This window comes from Glossina fuscipes, unplaced genomic scaffold (assembly GCF_014805625.2).
Source record: "Glossina fuscipes isolate IAEA_lab_2018 unplaced genomic scaffold, Yale_Gfus_2 1, whole genome shotgun sequence".
NCBI classification, from domain to species: Eukaryota; Metazoa; Arthropoda; class Insecta; order Diptera; family Glossinidae; genus Glossina; species Glossina fuscipes.
Genome location: NW_023998415.1, coordinates 32,160,270 through 32,184,525, shown reverse-complemented (window position 1 = coordinate 32,184,525; position 24,256 = coordinate 32,160,270). Strand labels below are relative to the sequence as shown.

At 33.0% G+C, this 24,256-nt stretch overlaps 2 protein-coding genes across 2 annotated transcripts in view; both read right to left on the bottom strand.

The window, feature by feature from the left end:
* LOC119632654 (probable WRKY transcription factor protein 1) overlaps window positions 1–7,125 on the bottom strand; it is an 18,614-nt gene extending 11,489 nt beyond the window's left edge. The window contains exon 1 of the mRNA XM_038025669.1: window positions 6,794–7,125. Within this exon, the coding sequence (XP_037881597.1) occupies window positions 6,794–6,896 (103 nt within the window). The 5' untranslated portion in view covers window positions 6,897–7,125. The remainder of the gene's footprint in view (window positions 1–6,793) is intronic.
* A 15,389-nt stretch (window positions 7,126–22,514) lies between these two features.
* The window catches only part of LOC119632643, an 8,412-nt gene continuing 6,670 nt past the window's right edge, over window positions 22,515–24,256 (bottom strand). The window contains exon 3 of the mRNA XM_038025651.1: window positions 22,515–22,975. Coding sequence (XP_037881579.1) covers window positions 22,515–22,975 — 461 coding nt within the window. The remainder of the gene's footprint in view (window positions 22,976–24,256) is intronic.

Here is a 24,256-nt window from a genome sequence, read left to right as displayed (position 1 = left end):
ATCATTTTAAGATTAACCCATTTTTAGGCCGATAATATAAATTCACTAGAGGAATATATAGAATAGTTTTGAACATTCTGTCTTGTTTGCCTTATGATGAATAAGTAGAAAACCTCGAAAAAGGGAAAAAACAAAATTTAATTACTTTTAACTTATTGTGGGCATGACGGATACTTTCCATTTTTGCACGTAAAGGGTGCGCCGAAGGGGTAGAAAATTTAAACCTCTTCACTTTAATAATTTCTAAGCAACGAGCAAAAATCAAATAATTTTTGTTAAAAAAACGCAGTTGCGGTCAATTTACATTTCACTGCGCACTTCTAGTCTGGCTAATTTGACCCATTTTTAATACCAACTTGCGTGCGGAAACTTCCAATGTTTCTCCTAAATTTCAAAGTCAATATATTCATTTTTGCGACCAGGAGAGTGCCAACAAAACACAACCCAGGGACGGACAGACATGGCTCAAAAACATATATACTTTATAGGGTGTCGGAAGCTTCCTTTTGGCTGTTAGATATATTATGGAGAAAAACAGAATGAGTATACGCCCATCGTACAGTGAGGGGTATAAAAAAACATTAATAATTTCAAATTTGTAACTTTGACTTTTATATTTGCGCATTAAAAGGTTCTAAAAAGATTTCTCCCCAAGTACTACGATTAATTGCCAAATCGATTAACTCCACATGCTGTTTTTTTTTTTTTTTTTTTTTTTTTTAAAATTACTAGCGGCAGTAAATGACAACTCTTTTTTAACTATACGACGTAAAAAAAAGGCCAGTCCAGTACTCGAATGTAAATCATACCGCAAGAAATTTAATAGAAACACTTTCACACAAAGCAATTCAAAGTCGAAAACATATGATAATAAAAAATTGCTTATCTATTTTATCGCGTTCTCTTCCCTTTCACTTTACTAAGTTATTCGTTTTGGCAAGTGAGGCAATCAAATTTGCGACAAATCGGCTCAAAACATGATTTGAAGTGAATACTATGTAAGTCACTATGTAAGTCATACAAGACATATGATCATCATTGCCGGCTTCTTACTTCGTATATAGTATATCGATTTAATCGTGAAGAGCAGCATTTCCAAACTATTCGAACTCCACTTTCCGTCATAGTATCGTGTCATGTATATTTTATAATGTTCCGATAACACAAGATCAAAAAATAAGGAGAAGCCACGAGAATGAAACGGTTTTAACAAAAGTATTTATTTAGTAAAAATATAAATAAAATATGAATAAAAAAAAATAGATATTTTTAAAATGGATTGAGCACATCGTAAAAGCGGGCGGGGCTCCGTATCGGAAAAGTCGCCGCTTTGAAAGGAAAGTTCGCTGAAAAACACTCTCAACGCAAAACTAACGTTACATGTTGATCGAAATCAAGGCCAATTATGGTCTTAATGAAAATACATATATATGTATGTATACATGTAGATCGGAGCCGAAATTAAATACACTAAGTACTTGTGTATGTAATATGATGATTCAAAAGTTTTCAAAGACGCTTTCAAATTCCCAGCATATGTTGTTACTGGGAATTTGTTTTTTTCGGCATCCATAAGATCATTTTATCCTAACATCTCAACTCAATGCACGCGTCCTTCGTTCAATGTTTAGCAAGGTACTTACTTATCAAGCACGGTTTTGCTGTATAACACGGTGTAAAAAATTTGAATATATATTCTCCTAGATTTTTCTTCAATTGCTTTTTGCCTTTATTTTGATCTTATCGTGAACAACAGAAGCTTCAACAGCAAACTTTGAGAAACTAATAATTGTTTAGCAGTAGCGACCTAATTGTCGTTATTTTTTGAATATATGAATAATTTCTGCATTTCATCATAGTATTCTATGTCTCGTTTTTATATCTCTTACCGAAGGATAAGTGGTATAGTCATTTTGTCGAAACGTTTAAAACCCCCCACAACGAAGCTTCGGAGAACTTTTAAGTATGTAAGTTGATTAGCATCAAGCTCTAAACGGACTTAGAGATGTCCGTCTGTCCAGTTGTCTGTCTTGAAGGCAAACATTGAAAGTTCTTGCAGGCAGGCTGATATTGAAATTGAGCCACATCCGTCAAGGGATGCGGTCACAGCATGACCGTAGACCACCTTCGTCTTCAAAAATAACGAAAAATTTGATTTTTGCTTGTTATGCCAGAATACGCATTTATATTGTATGGGTGGGGCTGCACGACACTTACTCAGTATTACAGAATATTGAAATTTCATTACTTTCGAGAGAGGTTTGGTGCGCCCAAAAAGAAGCTTCAGAGATCACACACAGTCTACTTATTATTGATCAGTATCAAACGTTGATGAGTAGAAAAGATTCGGTTACGACCGAATATAATTTCCTTACTTGTTCATTTGTATGCATGGTTGGAAGGAAATTTAAGTTATCATGAAACTTTATACCTTAAGACTTTGTTTCGATATAACACGGTACTTATTGTCTGGTTTTATATCGATATTTAATGTCTCGTATAACTCGGCTTCGATATAACTTGTAACAGGTTTCAATGCAACGCGGTACGATTTAACTGCGTTATGCGAGAGACACCTGTACTATAGACATCGAAAGAGTTTTCTTGAATAACCTGCGGCTACTACGACTTCTCAGCGTTTATTAAATATTCTTAGTATAGGATGTAATTACTAAACTTATATATATATATATATATGTATATATATATATATATATGTATGTATTTCTTTCCCTAAAGACAAACTGTCATAAATTTTAAGGTAAGTGTTGAAATCTTTTTTTATATAAATAATTACTAGATACAAACTTGAGTGTTTTCTGTTTTTCTTTTTGCTTGTTGTTGTTGTTGTCGTTGTTTTTATTTTTTTTAATCAATGCCAGAAAATTTAGGTTTTTGGCTTTCTGACACTTGAACATACAAACGTGTCTATAGATGTGTGGTTAACCCCATTAAGCAATAATTTAGCACTAGTATCTACACGCATACGTACACATATTTTTAACAATTTCTTTTTATATTGTATTTTTTAATTTTTTTTTTTTTTTTTTTTGTTTAATGCATTGTATTATATACCATATTGCTCTTCTTATCTTGTGTTTTTTCTACATTTCTTTTCTTAAATGAAAATGCTTTGTAATGCTTTACACTCGTAATATAAACAGAACGCATATATGCATGCACCTGTAAATAAGAATTCTTTTATAAATACATATTTTTATATGTGCATAGATATGTAGACAACATAATATTTGCTTGCTGTTGTTGTTGTTGTTGTTGTTATCATTATACGTTATTGTACGTTTTGTCGACTAATAGCTGTTGCTGCTGCTGCTGCTGCTGCTATTGTTGCGCTGGTTTTCTTTTAAGAACATATACACGCAAAACAATAAACGCATGTATGTGACCTATATTAGCGCAAAATCTAATTGACGCATACGACGTTCTGCTATACTGTATAGTCATGTGAACCAACAAATCGCATAATTAAAAAATAGAAAAAAAAAAAATTTATATATATATATATGTATGCATTATAATGTGTTATATGTTTACATTTATGCATACTTACACACTTACTTATACAAAAGTCATACATAAAATAATAAGAAAAGGAAAGACAAATAGCTTAAGTGTTCTTGCTAAGTGCTTGTGTAGAAAGTACCAACTCTACCAGAAGTTTATAACTAAATGTCATGCAATCAACTCACTTATCTTGCAACTGTGACTGCAACAATGCTCTAAAACTCAATAATTTCGTTTTGTCATCCCGCTATCTAGAAATAGCCCAAAATAATGAGAGATCCCTTTCTTTGTTTATATTCCTTTACTGGAAAGTAAGATTCAAATCAATCCCGTCGTATAGCCGTCGTCTCATCAACAAGGAGTGCGCAAATTTTTATTAAAGCGGCCTGTCCCACCAAAAAAAAAAAACCGTGATCCTGGCAATGCCTAAATGAAACACATCCTTATTTGATAATTATTATATAACGCGGGCATCTGACCTCTTTGTCCCAGTCTATTTATTCTTTACATTGTTTTTTTTTTTTTTTTTTGCTTCTTTTTATTAGTTGTTTTATTTTTTGTCACCTTTGTTATCGCTTTCATCGGTTTTGCATTCTAATATCAATTCCTATAATATCTTAATTATATCAATTTTGTATAACATCCTCTATGAGCTTAACGTGATCAATATCCCAGAAGTGTTCAAAAGCGGACATAAGCTATATAGTTAGTTGATCTCATTACCGTTAGATTAAGCTTGATTTCTCAATCTCAATCGGGCATTTAATTTTGTTATTTTATATTACAAAAACAAAATCTTGCAGTCTTTCAGCATAGTTTTCGAAAGGTGCCTATATTTTATTATAAGCAACAGGACAAGGAATACTTTTTATTTTTCAAAATATCCATAAAGCATGGAAATATGGACACGATCGACACCACATAACGTATATATAGCATATATTTTTAATTAATGCGAATAGCGGAATTGACTAAGCAATGTCCGTCTATTTGTCCACGTTTTGTCTAAAAATGTTTGGAAATAACTAAAAAACTCTTTTCTATATATGCATGTGTATACACGCACTTATATATATATGTTTGCAAACTTTTCTTTTGAAAAGTGTATTTCCTGAACGGAAGAATGCAAAAGTACAACAACTGTAACTGATTTACATTTTCTCTCGTATTAAACATTGGAAAACCGGATTAAAAATATTTGAAAAAAAAATACTCTATATATATATATATATATGTAATGATTTACAAGCATCGTTTACGTCATAAAATAGACTCAAAAAAATTTCTATATAATAAAATTTAAATTATTATTTTGAATGGAGAAAAGTGAAATGATATCTAATGCAATTAAAGCCATTGTTTAACTATAAATCCAGCCATCCATTTGTCTTCTCGAGGCGTTCTTTTCTTTTCTGCTTTTTGACTCTTAAAAGGAAGAATAATTAAATCTCGATATCTTTTATTTAAAGAAATTTGATAAGATTGCTGCCCGTGCTGTAAATGGCAATAAATGCAATAAATGCTTTATATCTGCGCCTATACATCAGATGGGCATCACTTTTTTTCTTTTTCTAATTGCGAAACACTTATAGGTTCAAAGTTGGGATTTGAGAAGTATATCAAATTGATTTAATAAGTTTGGGCGTATTTACTAAAAATGAAAATTTTTACTAATCTCTAAAATCCGTAAGGAATTGTTAGAAAGCTTAGCGTTTGTAACAAGAAAACAACTGCATTCGACTTAAGTCATCAACCTTTTAAGTGCCACTACTAGCTGCTACTACTACTACTACTAAATGTCGATGGATCTCGTGTACTGCATGTTGTTCTTAAACCCGTTAGGCAAGTGGAGTGCCCACTGGAAATAATGTTTACCCATTTCGTATCTCATACTTAGCATCGTTATTGGGAAATCGTAGTCAGATCTTTTTCACACGCCGTTGTCGGCGTTAAATCACCCGCCATCGCTCTGCTCTTATAAGAACGAAAATAATGAATCGTATCCTTACATTCAAAGACTAGTCTAGTCTGTTCTCTCTCTCTCTCTCTCTCTCTATCTATCTATCTCTATCTATCTCTCTCTTTATCGGTTTTCTGACAATGAAGTGCAAGGAAAGTCATTCAATTTCGTCGAAGGAAATATAAACCTAAGACCGTAAATAAAGTTAAAGTAAAATTACAAATTGTTTTTAATATTTCACAAGGCAATGATCAGTCGATCGCCGTCTCTGTTTTCATGGAACAAAAATGAAAAAAATTACGATTTGCATCTAAAGAAATATTTTACAAAAAAAAAAACTTCTCACAATCTAATTGAACCATTTTCGTTGAGTGTGTTTATACCGATAAATAAATGATTGCGGTACCTTATTGTTACGGTATTCTTTGTTATGCTTTATGTAGATGATAACTAAAAAAAAAAAAAAAAAAAGAGAAGAAAAACACACACAGTATAACTGAAACGACTAAATAACATGTGCGCGCGAAGGTATAATTGCCGGTTAGGTTTACCGGTTTTGTAAAAAAAAAAAAAAAAAAAAAAAAAAATTAAAAAAAAAAAAACTAAATAAAAAATGAAAAAAAGGAAAAATACAACAATAACTAATATTCATAATCAACCAATAGAATGTTTCTGTAAATCAACGGTATAGTGGCACATAATGCAAACGTGTTATGCATGTCATCTTAGACATTTCCATTCTATTCTAACGAAAAGAATAAGAATGTCTTAGACAGCCGCTCAAGCAATTTATTCATAAACTTATAATCAAAGTTTTCAAGAAGAAGAAGAAGAAGAAGAAAAAAAAAAGAATATTTCTTATAAAATTATAATAAATTTATTAATCACAAGTCTTGCAAAAAAAAAAAAATATATATATAATAAATTTTCTTAATATTAAAAATTTTTGGAGAAATTTTTTCTCGTAAAGCACACCAACAACATTTGATTTGAAATTAAGATAAATAATAAAAATAAATAAATAAACTACAACGGGTAAACGCACAAAAACCAGCATCAAGTCATACCCATTAAGCAATTATTTAAAAATTGCAAAACGAAAAAAAAATTTGAAGAAAAAATATTCTATGGAAACTTGTTTGCACGCAAACAATATTTCGGTCGTGTCCATGACCATGGATCTGTATCTGTATGTATGTATATATATATATGTATATATGTATGTATGTATGTTTATATGTACAATTTTCTATGAGTAAATAAATAAGTTGTATTAAGCAATGCAACAAAGTAAACCACAATACGTACCATTTCTTTGGCGGCTACTGCTTGCAACAGTAACTGCAGGTAATGCACTCCACGCATGAATTAACGGCAGCAGAGCCATTACTAACACTAAAACCCAATCCATTATTCATACACTAATTAGTACTTAGTAATTGAATAGAGCTAAGAGCCCTTATCTCTCTGTCTTAGCAATTCTAAGCAATTTGCTTTTGTTTTGAACAGATCAACTTATCTTTTTTCGTTTACATTATTTTGAAATTCTATTTATTACAATTTTCCGTTAAACAAAAAAAAACTCACACTTCACACACAAATGTCTTGTCTTGTTTGTTTGTTTTTTTTTTTTTTTTTTTTTTTACTCTTTTGTGCATATATAGTTCTTATATGTATGTATCTATGTGTGTATCTATGTATTTATGTATAGATGTATGTATTTTGTTTGTGTGTATATGTTTGTGCATGTGTATGTATATGTGTCTGTGTATGTATATATATTGGTTTGCGCCCGCGTATATAAGCGTTTGCATATATTTTAGCTCCTTTCTGAATTGAATCACTTGACTGTTTACTTTTTTCTGTAACGCAAACTAGCCGTGGAAGATCTTCACACAAGTAAGTTCAAGGTAAGATTAAGCCATGACTAGCATATGTAAGAAATTATATACCGCCAAAGACTTCTACTACAGAAAAGCACATACACATACACACAAAAAAAAAAAAAAAAACAGACACTCACGTTGTGATAGAAATGCCGTTGTTAACCGAAAAAGAGTACGAAAGTGTTTACCACAAATAAAACGAGTCTCGATATAAATTTTTCTCTTTTAAGCTTCATATGGTTAAAATGAAATTAAAAAAAATTGATGGGCATGTGTTCATATATGCAACAAAAACAAAAAAAAAAACAAACAAAATATTAAAAAAGAAAAAAACTCTAACTATGGTATGCATACCATTAACGATGAGTAACAATAAAGTTTGATAGTTTCATTGTTGTGCAGACAGATATGTTATACGATAACGCGTTTAATTGATAGCCAACTTAGACTATCGTTGCCTAATTTTTAAGTCTTATTGAGTTATACTAAAACGAAAAAAAAAATAAATAAATTTACTATACATGAGATAAAATATATAAACGTCGGTTAGCGAACTACAGCTAATGTGCATAGGAAAAAGAACATAAAATGTCTGTCAATGCATTTAATTGATTTTTACTTCATTAAGTCGTTTTTGCTTTTCTGCGGCTTAATATTCGCCTACTGGTGTTTGAAAACGACAAAAATAAATAAAATTCTCAGTGTTCTGGCTTGCTATTGCTTGCTGCACGATATATAAGACCAGCTTGTCGGTTGACGATTCTTGGTCACCGCATACTTGTGTTAATTTCTAATTCATTCTCTCTTCTCCATCTTTCCGGTCATCCGATGCTTATTGCGAAAAGTGAAGTAGAAAACTGAAATATTACTTATGTCCTTTTAGCTTATGCACATACATACATATATTTAAAAATGGAAATAATGCGCTCATAAGCACACCTATAATAAGCAAACTTTGTATTCATAACGAATATTGATCTGAGTCCTGGCAAAAATCATTTACAAAAGACTTTGATCAACACGGAGGCACAATTTCAACAAAAAAAAAAAAAAAAAAAGAAAACAAAGATCTTAACATACCAGAAGGTGATAATTCCCCCCTTCCGCTATAAAATGCATTTTGTTATGGAAAAAGGTTTCACTTTAAAGGATGTTAGTATAACTAAACTATGAAAAGTACGGAGGGACGGACAAAATGTAATTTAGATCTGCTGAATTGCAGTTTTCCCCAAAAGAAAAAAAAACCTATTTTCATTGGAAATTTAGAATCCGGGGATCTTTTCGCTGAGATGCTGCTTTTAATCCAAGCCATACACAGCGGCACTGTGTAAGAGGATTTCAATTCATTCGTAAATATGATCATCGCGAACAAGTTGATCTTGAGCTTACCATCAGCAATCGTCCTTCTTCCTTTTCAATAACAAATTTCGTTTCGCGCAATTTCAGGCAATTATTGGAATGTAACTCGCATTTATTTGTTCAGTTTGTGTCTTAAGTCTTTTGTTTCGAATGTGGCATTTCCTAGCACAGCAGCAAAATATGTAAACAATTTTACTTTTTTTTTTTTAACGAATTTATTTGCGCCTAACGCAACAATTTTTACTACGACCTGATTAAAGCAACTTTGGTTGCGAGCAAAGAATTTATATAAATAATTAATCAATTTATAATAAAAAAAATATTACGTGCTTGCATAAATTTTGATCATTTTTTTTGCTTGAAAAAAGCATTTATGAAGAGAAGAATTGGCGATTGCGTGTCGACGGAACGATATTGCTTTGGCAACGATCCAATCATCGATTCATTTTCGCACTTCTTCAACTCTGCAAAGTTGCGTGCCAACGATACTCGATCTGAACAAAATGTATTCGAAGGCGCTTTGTTTCGTGACTACGCTGGGCACCTATTCGAGCTTCAACAGTATAGTGTAGGCAACTCTTGCGACAACTGATAACAAAATGACAGTGTGGTAACTATTTTAGCCGCTATTCCGCTGATCTTTTTTTCTAACAATACATTGTTCAATTCGTTTAATTGACATCGGTTGATATCTACAGTGACAGCTTCAATTGGGTTCAGCAGCTCGTAATGCACTGCAAAACAAAACGTTATGGCCATGAATATTGCGATTTGGTGTCGATGTGGATGGTTTTTCAAAACTAACCCATGACGTTTCCATGATGTTGGTATTGTCGTCATAGATCCACTTTTCATCACCAGTCCAAATAGGCCGCAAAAAACTTTTTATTCTTTCTTGGCTGGCAAGCAACAAAAGCCTATGAAAGTAATGATTGTCGAAAATGCAGAGGAAGATCAAAATCATCGAATTTAACCGTTACGTACATTATACTTCGCATTGCTTTATCATTTTCAGCAAATAAATATCGCTGACTCCCATCATTCTATTAAGCGGCGCACTTGTAATATAATTACACCAGCGCTTGATCCAATACAAACGTTCAAATGTTGTAAGGCGTTCAGCTGCTACCTTAACAAATTTTTCTTCTTTTTTTTTTGATTCAACTCATGCAATACGAATTTTTGTCTATCAAAAGAGAAAAGACCAAGAGAGGTCGTATTAGCATAACTAAATACAATGTTTGCCACATCATATTAGTTCAGTTCATTGCCGAAAACTTGTGAGAAAATGCAAACAAAAAATGGTGATCCCGCGATAACGGATATAAGAAGAAAAGAAAATAGAAAAATAGAGGTAACTGTTAGGCCTGTGATATCCTGTGATTTTCAAATACCGTTGCCTTCGATTGGCCGCTGTTTTCGCTTTACTGAACGTACTAAAAGTCAGGCAAGATAGTGCGGAAAAATGATTTAATTTTCTCAACTGTGAAGCGATTAATTAAAAAATAAGAAAATTACATTCGATCGTGACCGAATCTTTTACACCCATTACCCATTATTGTAAAAAAGGCAAAAAAAAGTAAAACAACGAAATTTTTATGGTCTACAATATGAAGTGGGCGCGGTTGATTTTTTCTATTTTTAAAATGAAAATTTTTGTCATATGGGCGTGTAGGTATTTTGTAGTCGATATCTTCATATTTGCGAAACGGAGAATATTGACCACAAATGCTACACAATTGGGCAGATGGACAGACGAATTATATACGTTATGGGGTTTTCGAAGCTTGCCTCTGCGCGTTATAAAGATATCCGAAAAAAATTAAATAATGTTATAGTATAATATTGGGTAGGCGTGGGCTGGCACTAAAACATTGCCTATAGCAAATACGTTCCAATTTTTGCACATTTATCTTCCACAGTATATGAGTAATGAGCTAAAAGAAAAATCAATTTTTTATACTTTTTGCAAATAGACGTTTTCTCCGTTTACGTGGCACTGTAGGCGTATTCTTCCAGCAAATTTAGTGCATTTTCAATATCAATCTGTGTGCAAGAAATTCGAATGCATTATCCAAACTTCAGAGCGATAGCTTCATTTGTGTTACTAGTTTATAACAGATATTACACGGACGGATATACGGATAGATGGAAAACGCATAAGCTTAAATCGATGCAGAATTTGATGCTGATCAAGAAAATATACACTTTGTGAGGTCTCTGAAGCTTCTTTTTGGGCGTTACAAACGTTTTGTCAAAATGAACATAGCTAGCGTCCGTCGGTGATGGATGTAAAAATTTTATGCTGAGTATAGACATAAACTGCTTACAAAGTAATATGATGCCATATGCATACATAATTTAATGTCATTATCTAATAGATGTGAATGCCGTAAGTGCACTAAAATTGTCATTCTCTAAAATAATGAAATCAATACATTGCTTATAACCCGGGATTTTTATCAATTAGAAAGAAGAAGCACTTGTTTCAGCTCTGAATACACAGAATCACTCAGAAGTTTAAATACATTTTCATCTTATACGTACTTGAGTATAATGAGTATATTAAAAAAAAATAATAATAATAATAATAAATGAATAAATGAATTGTTAAAAGGATGAATTTTGACTTTTTTTAAACATTTTATATATTCCCATTTAATATTGTTCTTTCAGCTTTTCGCTTTTACTCGAGTGAAGTAGATTTTTCTCTATAAAATAAAATCTTTTCTTCCTATACACTATCCCCCTTGGGCTGCGGGTTAAGTTAGTACGAATGTATGTAAAATGCAGAAGAGCTTAAGATAGACTCATCTTTTGTACTATCGATCGATTCAGACACATAATCTGAATTGATCTAAACCTGTCTGTCCGTCTGTCTGTCTGATTTCTGTACATGTAAATTTATATTTAAGCTACAGGCGGCAATTTTTAAAATATTTTGATGAAATTTGGTCCAATGACGTGTGTTGAGTCAAGGACGAATCTTAATGAAAATGCTTCGGTTCGGATCGGTGCACTTTTTCGACCCCTTACCCATATAACGCTCTATTCTGCAGAGTACTAGTATGGGAAAAAATTGCAAATTTTTTAAAATTTCTCGACAGAAATGGCTAAGTACTAGTATATCGGCATTCTAAACTGGTATGAAAACTTTCGACAGACTGGGGTAAGTTTTGAACCCCCTCTCATATAACAAAAACTGAAGTTTATACGATACAAAAATCGGCAATTGTCAATGCGTCGTGATGAAAACTATATCGTAATAGTAACTTAACATAAAAATATTAACTGTACTAAATACAGTTCGACCATCTCGAAATATTATTTAGATTCTGCCCAACGTAAGGATTTCATGAAAATTAACCCTATATAGGGCAGAAAAGTGTTAATTTTAATATGTTATGATGGAAATTAACCCATAATAATAATTTGTTATAAAAAATGATACGAAAATTACCGCAATTTTTGAACCTCTTGGACCGAACGATTTTAACGGAACGCAAGACTTTATTTTCAGTATATTGCAGTTGCTCCTAGAAAAACCGGGTATGACTTTGGTATTGTGTGGCGAAAATAAGAATTATGTTAAAGAATACCGTGTGGGGTATTTAATATAGTCGACCTAGCCCGACTATAATGTTTTTCACTTGCTAAAATTTTCATTTTATAAATTAAGTAAATTATCATTGCCTCAAGCTTTTTTCAAATTTACACCGAAATTTCAATTCACACAATTTCATGGGAGAACCTATCTGCCCTTTAAAACAATAAATCAAGTCATATGTATATATGTGAAAGACATTGAAATTGAATTCAATTGGACTTAAACGCTTAAACATTGTTAAATGCTGTTAATTATTTTTGAGCGCAGTTTTACAAACGATATAATAAAATTTATTATATTATTCTGATTGTGCGACAATGCACGTAATAGCGTATAACATTAAATAGATGTAGTAAGTAAAGATTTTAAACTTTTTAATTTCAAAGTGTAATAAAATATTTATTTTGTGTTTCGATATTTCTAACAACCCTACCTAAAACGAGTGCGTTTAAATGTTTCCATATATTGAAAAGAAAGTGCGACAAAATGATCGCATGCTTCACAGCGAATATAGTTTATTAGTTTAAAACCATATACGAAACGAAATCCATATTCCGTACAATTGCTTTAAGCCGAATTCTGTGACAACTATCGCTGATTTGTTTTTTTTTTTAAAAACAGACACAGTTTTCGAAAATAAAAAAGAGATTTTTTTTTTTTTTCTTTTTTTTACATAATTATAAATATAAAAATTACAAGTCAGCTTAATATACGAATATCGTGAAAGGGATATGGCTTACAAACGTTTCACTTGATCTTAACAAGACTAATAACCCGATCTGATTGAGTTTTGTGAACATTTTGTAGAAACAATTAAACGAAAAAAATCATATTATGTCGCAATATATGAGATCCAAAATTGACCGATCGTAAAATGTATATTTTATTAAAATCGACAAGTCAAGATTTAGTTAAATCTTAAATCCTCTCTAAGAAGAGTCTCAAGATATATTTTTGAAATTAAGTTCAGGGTAAAAGAGATCCGAAAACATATGTACGTCGCTTCCATTCGCTATTTCTATGCTTCACTCAATTCCATATAACTATGATCTCAAGGGTATTTGAATGTATGGAAAATATTTGAAAAATGTCATCTATGAGTGTCGAAAAGCCAAACATAATTCTCTGACAATTTTGACAGAAAGACAACAATTCACCCAAATACAGGAATACATATAATTTATGAGATTCCCATTGGTTTGTATTATGGTTTGAAACCTTTATTGTTTAACTTAATGCACTTTGTTTAGTTGTTTACAAAAAAAAAAAACAAAAAAAAAAAAAATCATAATAATAAAATGATATCAAGACGTGTCAAAAAAAAAAGGAATAACAATAACAACAGATATATAAAAGTACATTTGATAAATGTTAATTAAAAGTAAGAAGAAGATGAAATAAATAATAATATCGCTATTAAGACAACTGAAGACATTTCTTTCATAGCAGAAGATCATCAAATTCATGAAATTCATCATTCTGTCAAACTGTAAAATAATAATTTCACTAAATTATATGATGTTTGTGTGTGTAGATAATAAAAAGTACCTGTCTTCGAACAACAGCGATAATGAGGGAAATCATACGCTATGCAATATATGCAGCAGGGACCTGGCTACTGGCTTACTGGCTTGCTTGCTTGTTTGTTTACTTGCTGCGACATTACCAAACGTGTATAAAGTAAAACCACGCGCGTAAATATAACACACACATGCGCACACTTATAACACAATCGCTTTAAAGAAAATGCTTTAAATGTTTCAAGAAAACTCACCTGCGACTAAATATGTATAGAAGAAAAATAAAAAAAAAAAAAACAAAACAAAAAAAAAAAAAAAACCAACCGAAAGCACGTTTTTTCCAAAGAATTTACTAAGTTGAATATGTCTAATCTTATGTGGTAAAAACAACAATATGGCAAAAATGAATGAATGCTTACTTTTACAGTAATAATTTTTTAATTGATAATTGACAGCAAAATTTTCAACAATCCATCAAAAATGTTCATATATTCTTCACGAGTAATCTACAAGCTTCTGCGCTTCGATTCTATTTCAGCAAAATTATGTAAAATTTGACAATGACAATATGTGTGCATTTATTTATTCATTTAAAGACAATTCATGCACAAAACCCTATTAACTGCACAACCCCTCACTTTCTATCTCACTACATTCATATTTATTGCCAAATGTATCTTTGACGACCGTATGAAAAATAATAAACGGAGTAGAAATTTTTTACCTACATAAACATTTAGTTAATAAGTAAAAACATTATATTCAGCCAGTGTCCACCAGTGAACACCCTACGCATTCCCTTGTCTATAAGACGATTTTTTAATATAACGCGTGATATGGGAAACGATCGAAAAATTGCTCCCAGTGGAGGTGAAAACACGAGTGCAAGATAGATTATGACACTACTTTATATAAAGGAAGCTGCTATCAACTTTTGGATAAAAAAATGTTAAAAGTTCTAGTGTTTTACTCTTGTGTAGGCATTAATGCTTTAATCTTTGCCAAAGAGAATAATACTATGTAACATAATAAGTAAAAAAATCGTGGCGCTTTTTCCAATAACACATCACTCATTAGATTGGAAGACTTTTGGGCAGCCTTCAAGCTATGTTAAATCAACAAACGAAACTCAGACTCCTTGAGACAATTGTAACTTATAAACTGGAGTGATAAGCTTTGCTTTTCGGGGAGCATAGATGTGCCAAATGTCTCACCACCTCGTGGTGATCCCTGGAAACGGTCTTGACCGACGAGGAAGTGTTTAAGGCTTGGATTATCTATACCTGGTGACCCTAGGTATTCTGAAAGACAGTTTAGGAGTACACTGGAGCCAGGATTCTTTTCTCATAGACTATTACTAAGAACAAAATACTAACCAAACCAGCTGATAACTGCTTACGTAAAATACGTTGAGATAGTAATAGTCGAGAGCATGATACCGCCCACCATGTCAGATGTAACAACTGATGCTAATATATCTTGAAGAAAGGTAGCCCGGTGTTGGCTAATCGGGATTGTATGGTTAATCCGAAGCCAAGAATGACTATGTCGCGTAAAGCAAGGCTAAAGGCTTTATAGTCTAACTTTACGCTCCACGGGGGCGAAGAGCACAGTCACTATGTCACGAGTACCTAAGGATAAAGGCGATAGCGTTAGTTTACTGCAGATTGGTGCTTGCCAAGATCAATCGGAGGGATGCTTGCATACTTACATATATGTGGAAATCGCGGTGGAAGCTTGTATGTCCAGTCGCCAGTTCGAACGCAGAAGTTAACCAAGGTGTGAGTCCTGACTACTAGGTACGGCCTCTCGGGGGGATCGCGGTGGTTGTGGTTTCTGCAATTCCAAAAGCGAATAATTAGAGGTAATGACAGACCTCAACACTTCCCAGAGTGGATTAATTGCGCTATACGCAATAAACATATCTGGTTTCTCCGGCGTAGTTTAGCCCCCTGACTTATAGGAATTGTGTAACTCTCTGAAGGATGCCTGCTGCGCTAGATTAACCCACGTGTAATCGGACGCCGTGGAGTTAAATCGACAAGGTATGTCTTTAGTGTAAACCACCTGAGACATCTGCAAATTATAAACTCTTGGTCGGAATGTTATAACAAAGGTCCTATCAAGTCACAAATAAATAATTTAGATTAAAAACATTTCGATATTGATTAACTTCATTACACTTAAGGCCATTCTAAAAACTAACCCACATTCTGATAATGTTGGCTTATAAAGCAACACCACCCTGACAATACCGTAGCGCTTCGTAGGATTGTGAAAAAATTGATAGTCTATAGAGGAATGAATTCCAATGTAAAAATCGCGCCAGGCTTTAAATGCTAATAAAATCGATTGAATTCTTCAAAAACTTAAGGAAGACCAATAACGACCTTTCGGATCTGAAGACTAACTAATTTAATCGGAAAATCGAATGAATTCGAGGCCGAAACGAAATGAAGGAAAGCCGGATCTCATATAACAATAGTATGCAAAAAGATCTTGGATGAAACTGCATAAATAATGACAAAGTGTGAGCATAGTTTTGCCGTTAGCTAGTTTGGAACGAGATCATACACCATCGGATTGTTCCAGGCTAGCCAGACCGGTACATCCACTCCCTTCTTCCGAAAGCTAATGTGATTAAAAAGCGCAAATGAGATAAAATATCCAGGATGGACGGTAAAGACAAATCACGTAGATTTTTAATGAGCATTGATACATTCACCATGTGACCCAACCGCCATATGTCTCATTCGCCACAGAATGTTCTTAGTGGTGTAAAGTTAAGTTCAAAACTGGCCTGAGACAACCAGAAATTTCCGAAAACTTTACAAGGATGAGATAGTGCTTGCACCCAATAAATAACAAAAGCTTCTTGATCAAAGTGGCGCATATACAAGCGTCCTCCATGGACGTACACATGGTTAGTTCAAACAGTGCTATAGCGAAACCTTTTCATTTATTTAATTGAACTAAAACATAACATCAAATAATACAAATTAAGCTTAGATATAATACACCTAACTCTCTTTTTACACGAAAATGAAAATGATTGAAACGAATTGTTTGGCTTTATCACGAACTTCAATACTCTATGAATTTTTTTAATGAATTTTTCTCATCAATTTTTTTTTTTTTTTTCTTTAATGGTTGTATAGATTTTTTCACTTTCACTTCTCACAAATCTGCATTGGAACTACGCATTATATTTTTCACAGTTCGGTTAGATGGAATCGATTATGTGCATATATAAGTGCGATTAACCAAGGTGTGCATAGAGTTAAGGATGTAATGTATTGCTTATGCAATTTATAAAATGCTTTCGTTAATTTTGATCAGCAATTTTTGTAGGTAAAAATGATAAAGTAATGCGAAATACCAGTGTACCATAACGGTTAACCGCAACGATTTTGGCCTTTCCCTACATAAAATAATTGTTTTTCATTTAATATTATTAATCGATCCAGCGTGTGTCAACGCTAATCATCAGGCGGTCAAAAATGCATTTTCTACCTTTATTACTTTTGTTGTTCAATTTGAAGAATCTGACGCCGAAGCCAGTCAAACACTTTCAGTAGCTTGTGGTTGTGCTACCGCTTCGTATAGCCATGGTCGGTTTTCGTTGCAAGGGCTTAACAGTGGTCTCACGAGATCCTATTTTTTGGCCACTTGCCGCATAGATACACTATTGCTGAATAGTAAGCTCTGCCACATCTAGCGTATTCACCAGACAGAATGTCTTGTGCTTACCACTTAATTATTATTTACATAAAAAATTATTTTAATCACTGATTACAAAAACCTTTACTACGGTTTTAGAGTCAATTATATCGCGCTGTCAGTTCGGTTTTTTAAAATATAGATCAACTCCCACTAATCTTTTGAACAATCTAAAAAATATTTTCCGATCACAAACATGCTGATGTTATCTTCACGGACTTTGCCAAGGCTTTCGACAGAGTTGATCATGGCTGTCACTCTACAAAATTGCATCGCCTTGGTCTTTATAAAAACATGGTCTAGAGAATTCAAAGACCTATACGCTACGAAATGCTTGTATACTTCTGTAGTTAGATCAGCTCTTAAACGCTCGTCGGTAGTTTGACTTCCTAGTTATAGATGCCATGACTACTTGATGTTTGCTTTGCAAGGTTTGGGATGAGATCCTACGCTACCTCTTCCATCGTATATTAATAGATTGAAGCTCATTGACTTATTGGAATTTATTAATATTCACATCCCCAATAGGTGGTGTTAAGATATTTTGTGCCCTTGTAGCCGCCACAATACCGAACCAATTAAGAGTTGTCCAATCCGTTTTGGGAAATATGTAAAATGTTCAGCGATCATTACCACATATATGATCTCCGTCCGTTTTGTCCGTTAATAACGTTAAAAGCATTATATTACATAACTATCTGCTAAACTGCTTGTCGGTTCGCCTAAAGACTTAGCTGGCACGCAGTTTTGCAAAGTTGAAGAAGTGCGAAAATGATTGATGATTGGATCGCTGCCAAACTATTGTGAGTTCTTTCGACACGATATCGGCCAGATATATGGTAAAATGTTGTAGCAAATGATGGAGGTCAACAAGTGGCCTTTTCAAGTGAAAAAATGATCAAAATTAACGGACGGTCCTAATGATTTGGCTTTTCAAGATATAATTTATTGTTTATAATATATTTAATGAATTTGAATGTGTACGCGCGAAATAAATTCTTAGGTGAACTCTAATAAGAATTTTGTAATACGCCTTAGTGTACTTACCAGTTGATTTTTTGAAATCTGGAACCAATTTACTATTTTTTTCAGTTAATCAATATCTTTTTTACACGAACTTTTTGGGGGCCGTGTAAAAAAAGAGAATTGCATGTACGCCTAAATTAACTCAACGTAGATTGTGTTGCATCGAAACCTTGTTCTATGTTATATCAAAGTCGTATTACACGCAACTTTGAAGTAATATGTGTGCTGCTATGTCGCAACCAAGTCCTGTATTCCGTTCCCAATCCACGTGTATAGATGAGTAAACAAGAAAGTCGTACTCGCCTGGGAGCAAATCTTGTACACTCACAATTGTCTCTTGTAATATCTCGCCATCACACGAACGGACAGCCATGACTAGACCGACTTAGAATGATACTTTACGGACTCTATAAGGGAAAAGCGTATAACAATAATCGTGTAATATCGGAACCGTGTCTTACAAATACCGTATTATGCGAGAAACGCCCCGACAATTTAACATGGGTCATTTAATATATAAGTAAAATCTATTTGAATTTGCATGAAAAAAGTCCCGGAAATGTTCGTGTTCTTGTCATGTGAATGTCAGTGATGATGATCCAACTGAACATCGCGCATTGCTTAACTTTCCCAATTACGATAGGAACACAGAGGCAATATTGTGTAAAAAAGAAAGTCTGCAAGTCAAGGAATTCCAAATTTTTCAAGTCAACTACTAAGACTGTTAGGATTTCTCGAGCATGTTTCCTATCAAATGTCCGTTTTAGCCTTTTATTGGGGATTTTGTAGAAAAATCGCATTAAAAATCGCATAAAATATCAAAAATTCAATTCAAATTCATCCGTCCATCCAACCCTATTTCCCTATTACTGTAATTGCGAATATTTGGCATTTATGCGCTGCATTTATTTCTGCTCACTTAATTAATTTCAATTTTGCTATTAACGTTAAATCACTTCTTCTCCCTATTCACTTCTCCCTTCCACCCATACCCTTTCCCATTTCCCTTTCAATTTTCTGTTGTACATTTATACCTATCTAAATTAATATTCGTCGCGCATCATTGTAATATCGTGAAATTCAATAATAAAACGAAAATAAAATAAAAACAAAAGAGACAAGAGACAAAAAAAGCTAACCAGCATTACAAGTGTTGGTAGCGAGAAGAGAAACAAAGTATTTGAAGAAAGACGATGATTTCACTTTCATTACCATTTTGATAACAGAGTTTTGATAACGTGTTTTTACACGACGTGATTATAATCATCATGAGCAAATTTGTGCGAAAAGATTGATTTTAAAGTATTGGAGAAAAAGAAAAAGAAAAAAAAGAAAAAATGAAGAAGGAAACTTTTGAAAGCATGTTGTGTACAATGAAAACATAAATAAATACACAATTCCAATAAAGCAACTAGTCGAGCAAACCATGTGACCATAAATATATATTTGTGTAAACTAGCTGTGGATGGATGATATGTACTGTGGCTTGTCTTTCTATTTCTTAAAAACATCATGTTAAGGAAAATAAAAACAAAAAAAGAAAAAGAAAAGGCTTACAAAGTTTTCTCAAACTTGAAGCGAATTTGATGTACCCATCTCCCCTTAAGCGAGCCACAAATGCCGATCTCTGTCAGCTTTACATTTCATGTTAAGAATTTCGATATGATTCTTGAGATGATTTTTACTTTGTACTAATTTGTATTTCTAGATCTAGAGTACATTGTGGTTCATCATAATGTATATGCCAGGTTTTAAATGTCCTTTCCTTATGAATCCTTATGATTTTCTAACTTTAACAAGACATAAGATGAGTGGAAAGATAGGCAGACGCATAGCGAGAAAATCGGAAAATGGCAGGACATTTATAGCTATATGCCAATCCGGATACATACGTTAATCAAATATGCATATTTTGTAAAAAAAAACGCTCATATTTCCCATCGTACGTTTCTAGAAACTAAAAGCAAGGTAACAAAACTAGTTTGCCTTTATGTTTCGCTGTTTCGTGGGCACAGACGCGTTCCAATTTAATATAGAAGTACATAAAATGAATTATTATTCATTGATATTGATTAACAATGTTATGCCTTACACATTAATTAATTTATTGAAGTAAAAGAAGAAGACGGAAAACGAAACATTGTAACGTGAATAATGATGATAAGTGAAATGAATTTATTTCTTATAAAAGTGTCATGGATACAGCTACCGATACGTTATCGACAAGGACGTCATTCAACTGGAAAAAAATGTTAATATTCATCTCTTTATTTGATGCTATTCGTTTACTTCAATAGATCGCCTACATCACCTACCTGGAACACAAAATGTCTACGGAAGGTCTACCTGGAGCACAAAAGGTCTACGGAAGTGTAATCGTTTGAGGTCCATTGACATTCTTATTTCAGGAGATTACATAGTGCACCTGTTTTGAACTCGTTCCTCGTCATCGCATTAAGATTTTCCATCGGAAGCATTAATTTATGCATATTTATCCAAAAAAATTACTAGTCGTGTGGCTGCCAGGCTATCACGTTATAGCGAAAGCCATTGACTCTACTAATATAAATTTTCATTAATTATAAGTAATAAGTGATAAGTTAAAAATCGTCCTCGCGAGCAAGAAAGGTTTTTTCGTAAATCATTGCGATCGTATATGTGTCATCTGAATAGTTCGCAATACTTACCATCAGATTTCGAAATGGCGTAACATGCGGCACAAAGCAATCACATTAAGATGTAAGTCGCCCTCGTTGGCAAAAATGATTTTGCGAAGAAAATCATCATCATCATCATTTTCCTCGACTTGTTTGAGAATTTAGACGCGTAAACTGCAATTTCTAAGACATTCCTGATAATAATTCGAAACGCCCTTTGTGATCATATATATGCCCTCGCTATAATTAACTTTGTAGTTGGAGTCGGTCTAGCATAGACCGCGAAAAGATCACAGAGATGCCTAATTCCTGAAAAATTCTAAATTATTCTTAACAGTCTACAAACCAAGCACGATATTCATTAAACATTGGCACTTTTGTTTTCGACTTGCTTCAACCATTCATACGGCGACATCCAAAACAATAAAAGTCGAAATAGAAAATAGAACCGTGAAAGATACGGTGTACTCTCAGCAACCCAAAGCTAATTTAAAAGATGGATCAAAATTGATATCAATTTTGCTAAGCAATCAGCAACAACTAATAATTTGTTTTTATATGTTGTACAAGCGAAAGCGAGTCCGTTCTAAATACGGGAAAAATCTATGGTCTTCGTTGTATGCTATTTTCAATTAATTCACTTTAAATAATAAAATATGTCACTCAGTGAGCCACGGATTAAGAGTGGAAGAAACCCGATCTCCCGCTTCACTTGATTATACTACACAAAAATATAACATACTATAAGCCTATAATGGTTGTATATAAATATATGAATAAAAAAATAACAAAAATGATTGCATGCTCTTAGGCATAAAAGATAAAAAGTTATTTACGATATTAAAATATTGCGCAGACGGATTTGAAATATATATTTATACAAAAAAGTTTGCATAATTTTAGGTGTCGCGAAGAATATTACCTTTCAATTTAAGAAAAAATCATTCATTTAAAATTTTATGTCTTTTGTACTTTATTTTATGTATGTTTTATATTTTTTATTCATTCATTCATTCATTCATTCATTCATTGAAATGTATTCCATTTTTATGCGGCCAGATGTCGGTATACATTTACGAGTTCACATTCCAACTATGGATTTAATAAAGCAGTACATCTTCTCGCTATCGCTGTAAATTGCTAAGACACAAGTTGTGTTTATATTCTTTTTTTTTTAAGAATCTAATCAACACTTAAGAAAAACTAAATAAATAAATACATATATGTATATATATAAGTATATATAAAAAGAACTTATTTATATATTTGTTTGAGATTTATTGGAATTTGCAGCTCATTTTCTTTATCAATTAATTCCAATTTCCGTTCCCAGCCAGGCCGATGAGTAGCGCCGCTAACGGAGTAAGGTGAAATTTGTGGGGGCACTGTGTCCACATTGGCACCATGTATATGCAGATGAATTTCTTTGCCATGATGCAATGATTCCAGTGCAGGCCAGTCAGCTTGAGCATGAGGATTCCAACCATATGCATAAGGTGTCGCTATATGATGCTCTTGTGTTTGCGGAAATTTAAAAGTTAAAAATTTACCCAACAAAGCGGCAGCATTTAATAGGACCAGAGTCTTAACCAAAAACAAAGTTTTCATGCCCAACATAACTAAGAAGGCGACCATCGTAAAGAGAATACCAAATTTAAACGCAAGCGGTATGAGGGCCATTTGCAGTCGTCGTATTTTGCCAAAAGTACGACGATCTGAAAAATTATTAATGAATTATTAAAGACTAAATTTCTTTTTTCTTATTCTTTTCTAACTTATTGTGCTGCGCTGTTAAAGTCAACATTAGTTGAGAGTTAGTCAAAAATGGAAAGTTATTATTAAATCTTACTCGCTATATTCATAGGCGACATTTTGTTTTGATGAGGAGGCATGTTTATAGTCAGGTCTGTGAATGTCTATAAAGACAGCAGCAGAAAATGGTCTCAAATTTTGGGTGCTTCTTAAGGTCCGAAGGTAACAATCAAATATTTTTTCAATAAATCGTCTTCAAGATGAAAGTAATACGAACGGTGACATTAACGGGAATGAAGATCAACTGAATATTGCTACGAGTACGAATTACGTTATCAATAAATAAAAATTTTGATCCGAAAATAACACTAGAATATATTATATCTAAAAATCATCTTATAAATTTGACTTGCGTCTTATCGTCCGGTACGTCTTATAATCCCAGAAAAACGGCAATTATTGACTTTAGTTCGTATTATTATTTGCAAAGTGCAGCCAAATCGTGTGAAACTATAAATAAATCAATCATGAATAAAACGATTTGATACAATATAAGGTGCACAATAACTTATAGTCTACAAATTGTTTATAAAGCGCTACTATGATATGAAAAACATAGCTTCAGTCGAATTCAATGCCGCCTTCTTAATGAGCATCATTGCTTGAGAAATTGCAAGCAGAGAATCACAAGGGTGTGCGAAATAAATTTGAATATCTAAGATCACCTTATAGCGTACTAAGCAGGTCTACTAAGTAGGAACATGAAGTTGGCTTTAATAAGGATGAAAATCTCTCAGTTCAATGTCAAAAATAAAGTAAATATCATTAGTCATATATTCTTATTGTCAGGATGTTCATTCTTAGGAAATGATTGCGATTTTGGGGTCTCCCATTGCAAATCATGGGCCGAAGTAGAACAAAGTGCAAAATTTCCCCAAGGCTTATGATCTGCAGGTTTAGTAAGCCGAAGATCTGAAACAATATAAGTACGTTCGTCTATTTCTCTGTTCGCCTGCCCCTCCGGTATAATATCTGACGAAAGCATATTTCCATTCCATACAAAGTTGGCGGAAACGTTAAAAGTTCTTGCAAGACGGTACTGCTAATGGCCCAATTCAATTAAAGAACTCATCTGTCCTTTTCGGAATTTCTCACAAATTGTAATGTATTTTAGAATGTGTTTGGGGGTGTGTGTTCGTGTGTGTGTGTGTGTGTGTGTGTGTGTGTGTGTGTGTGTGTGTGTG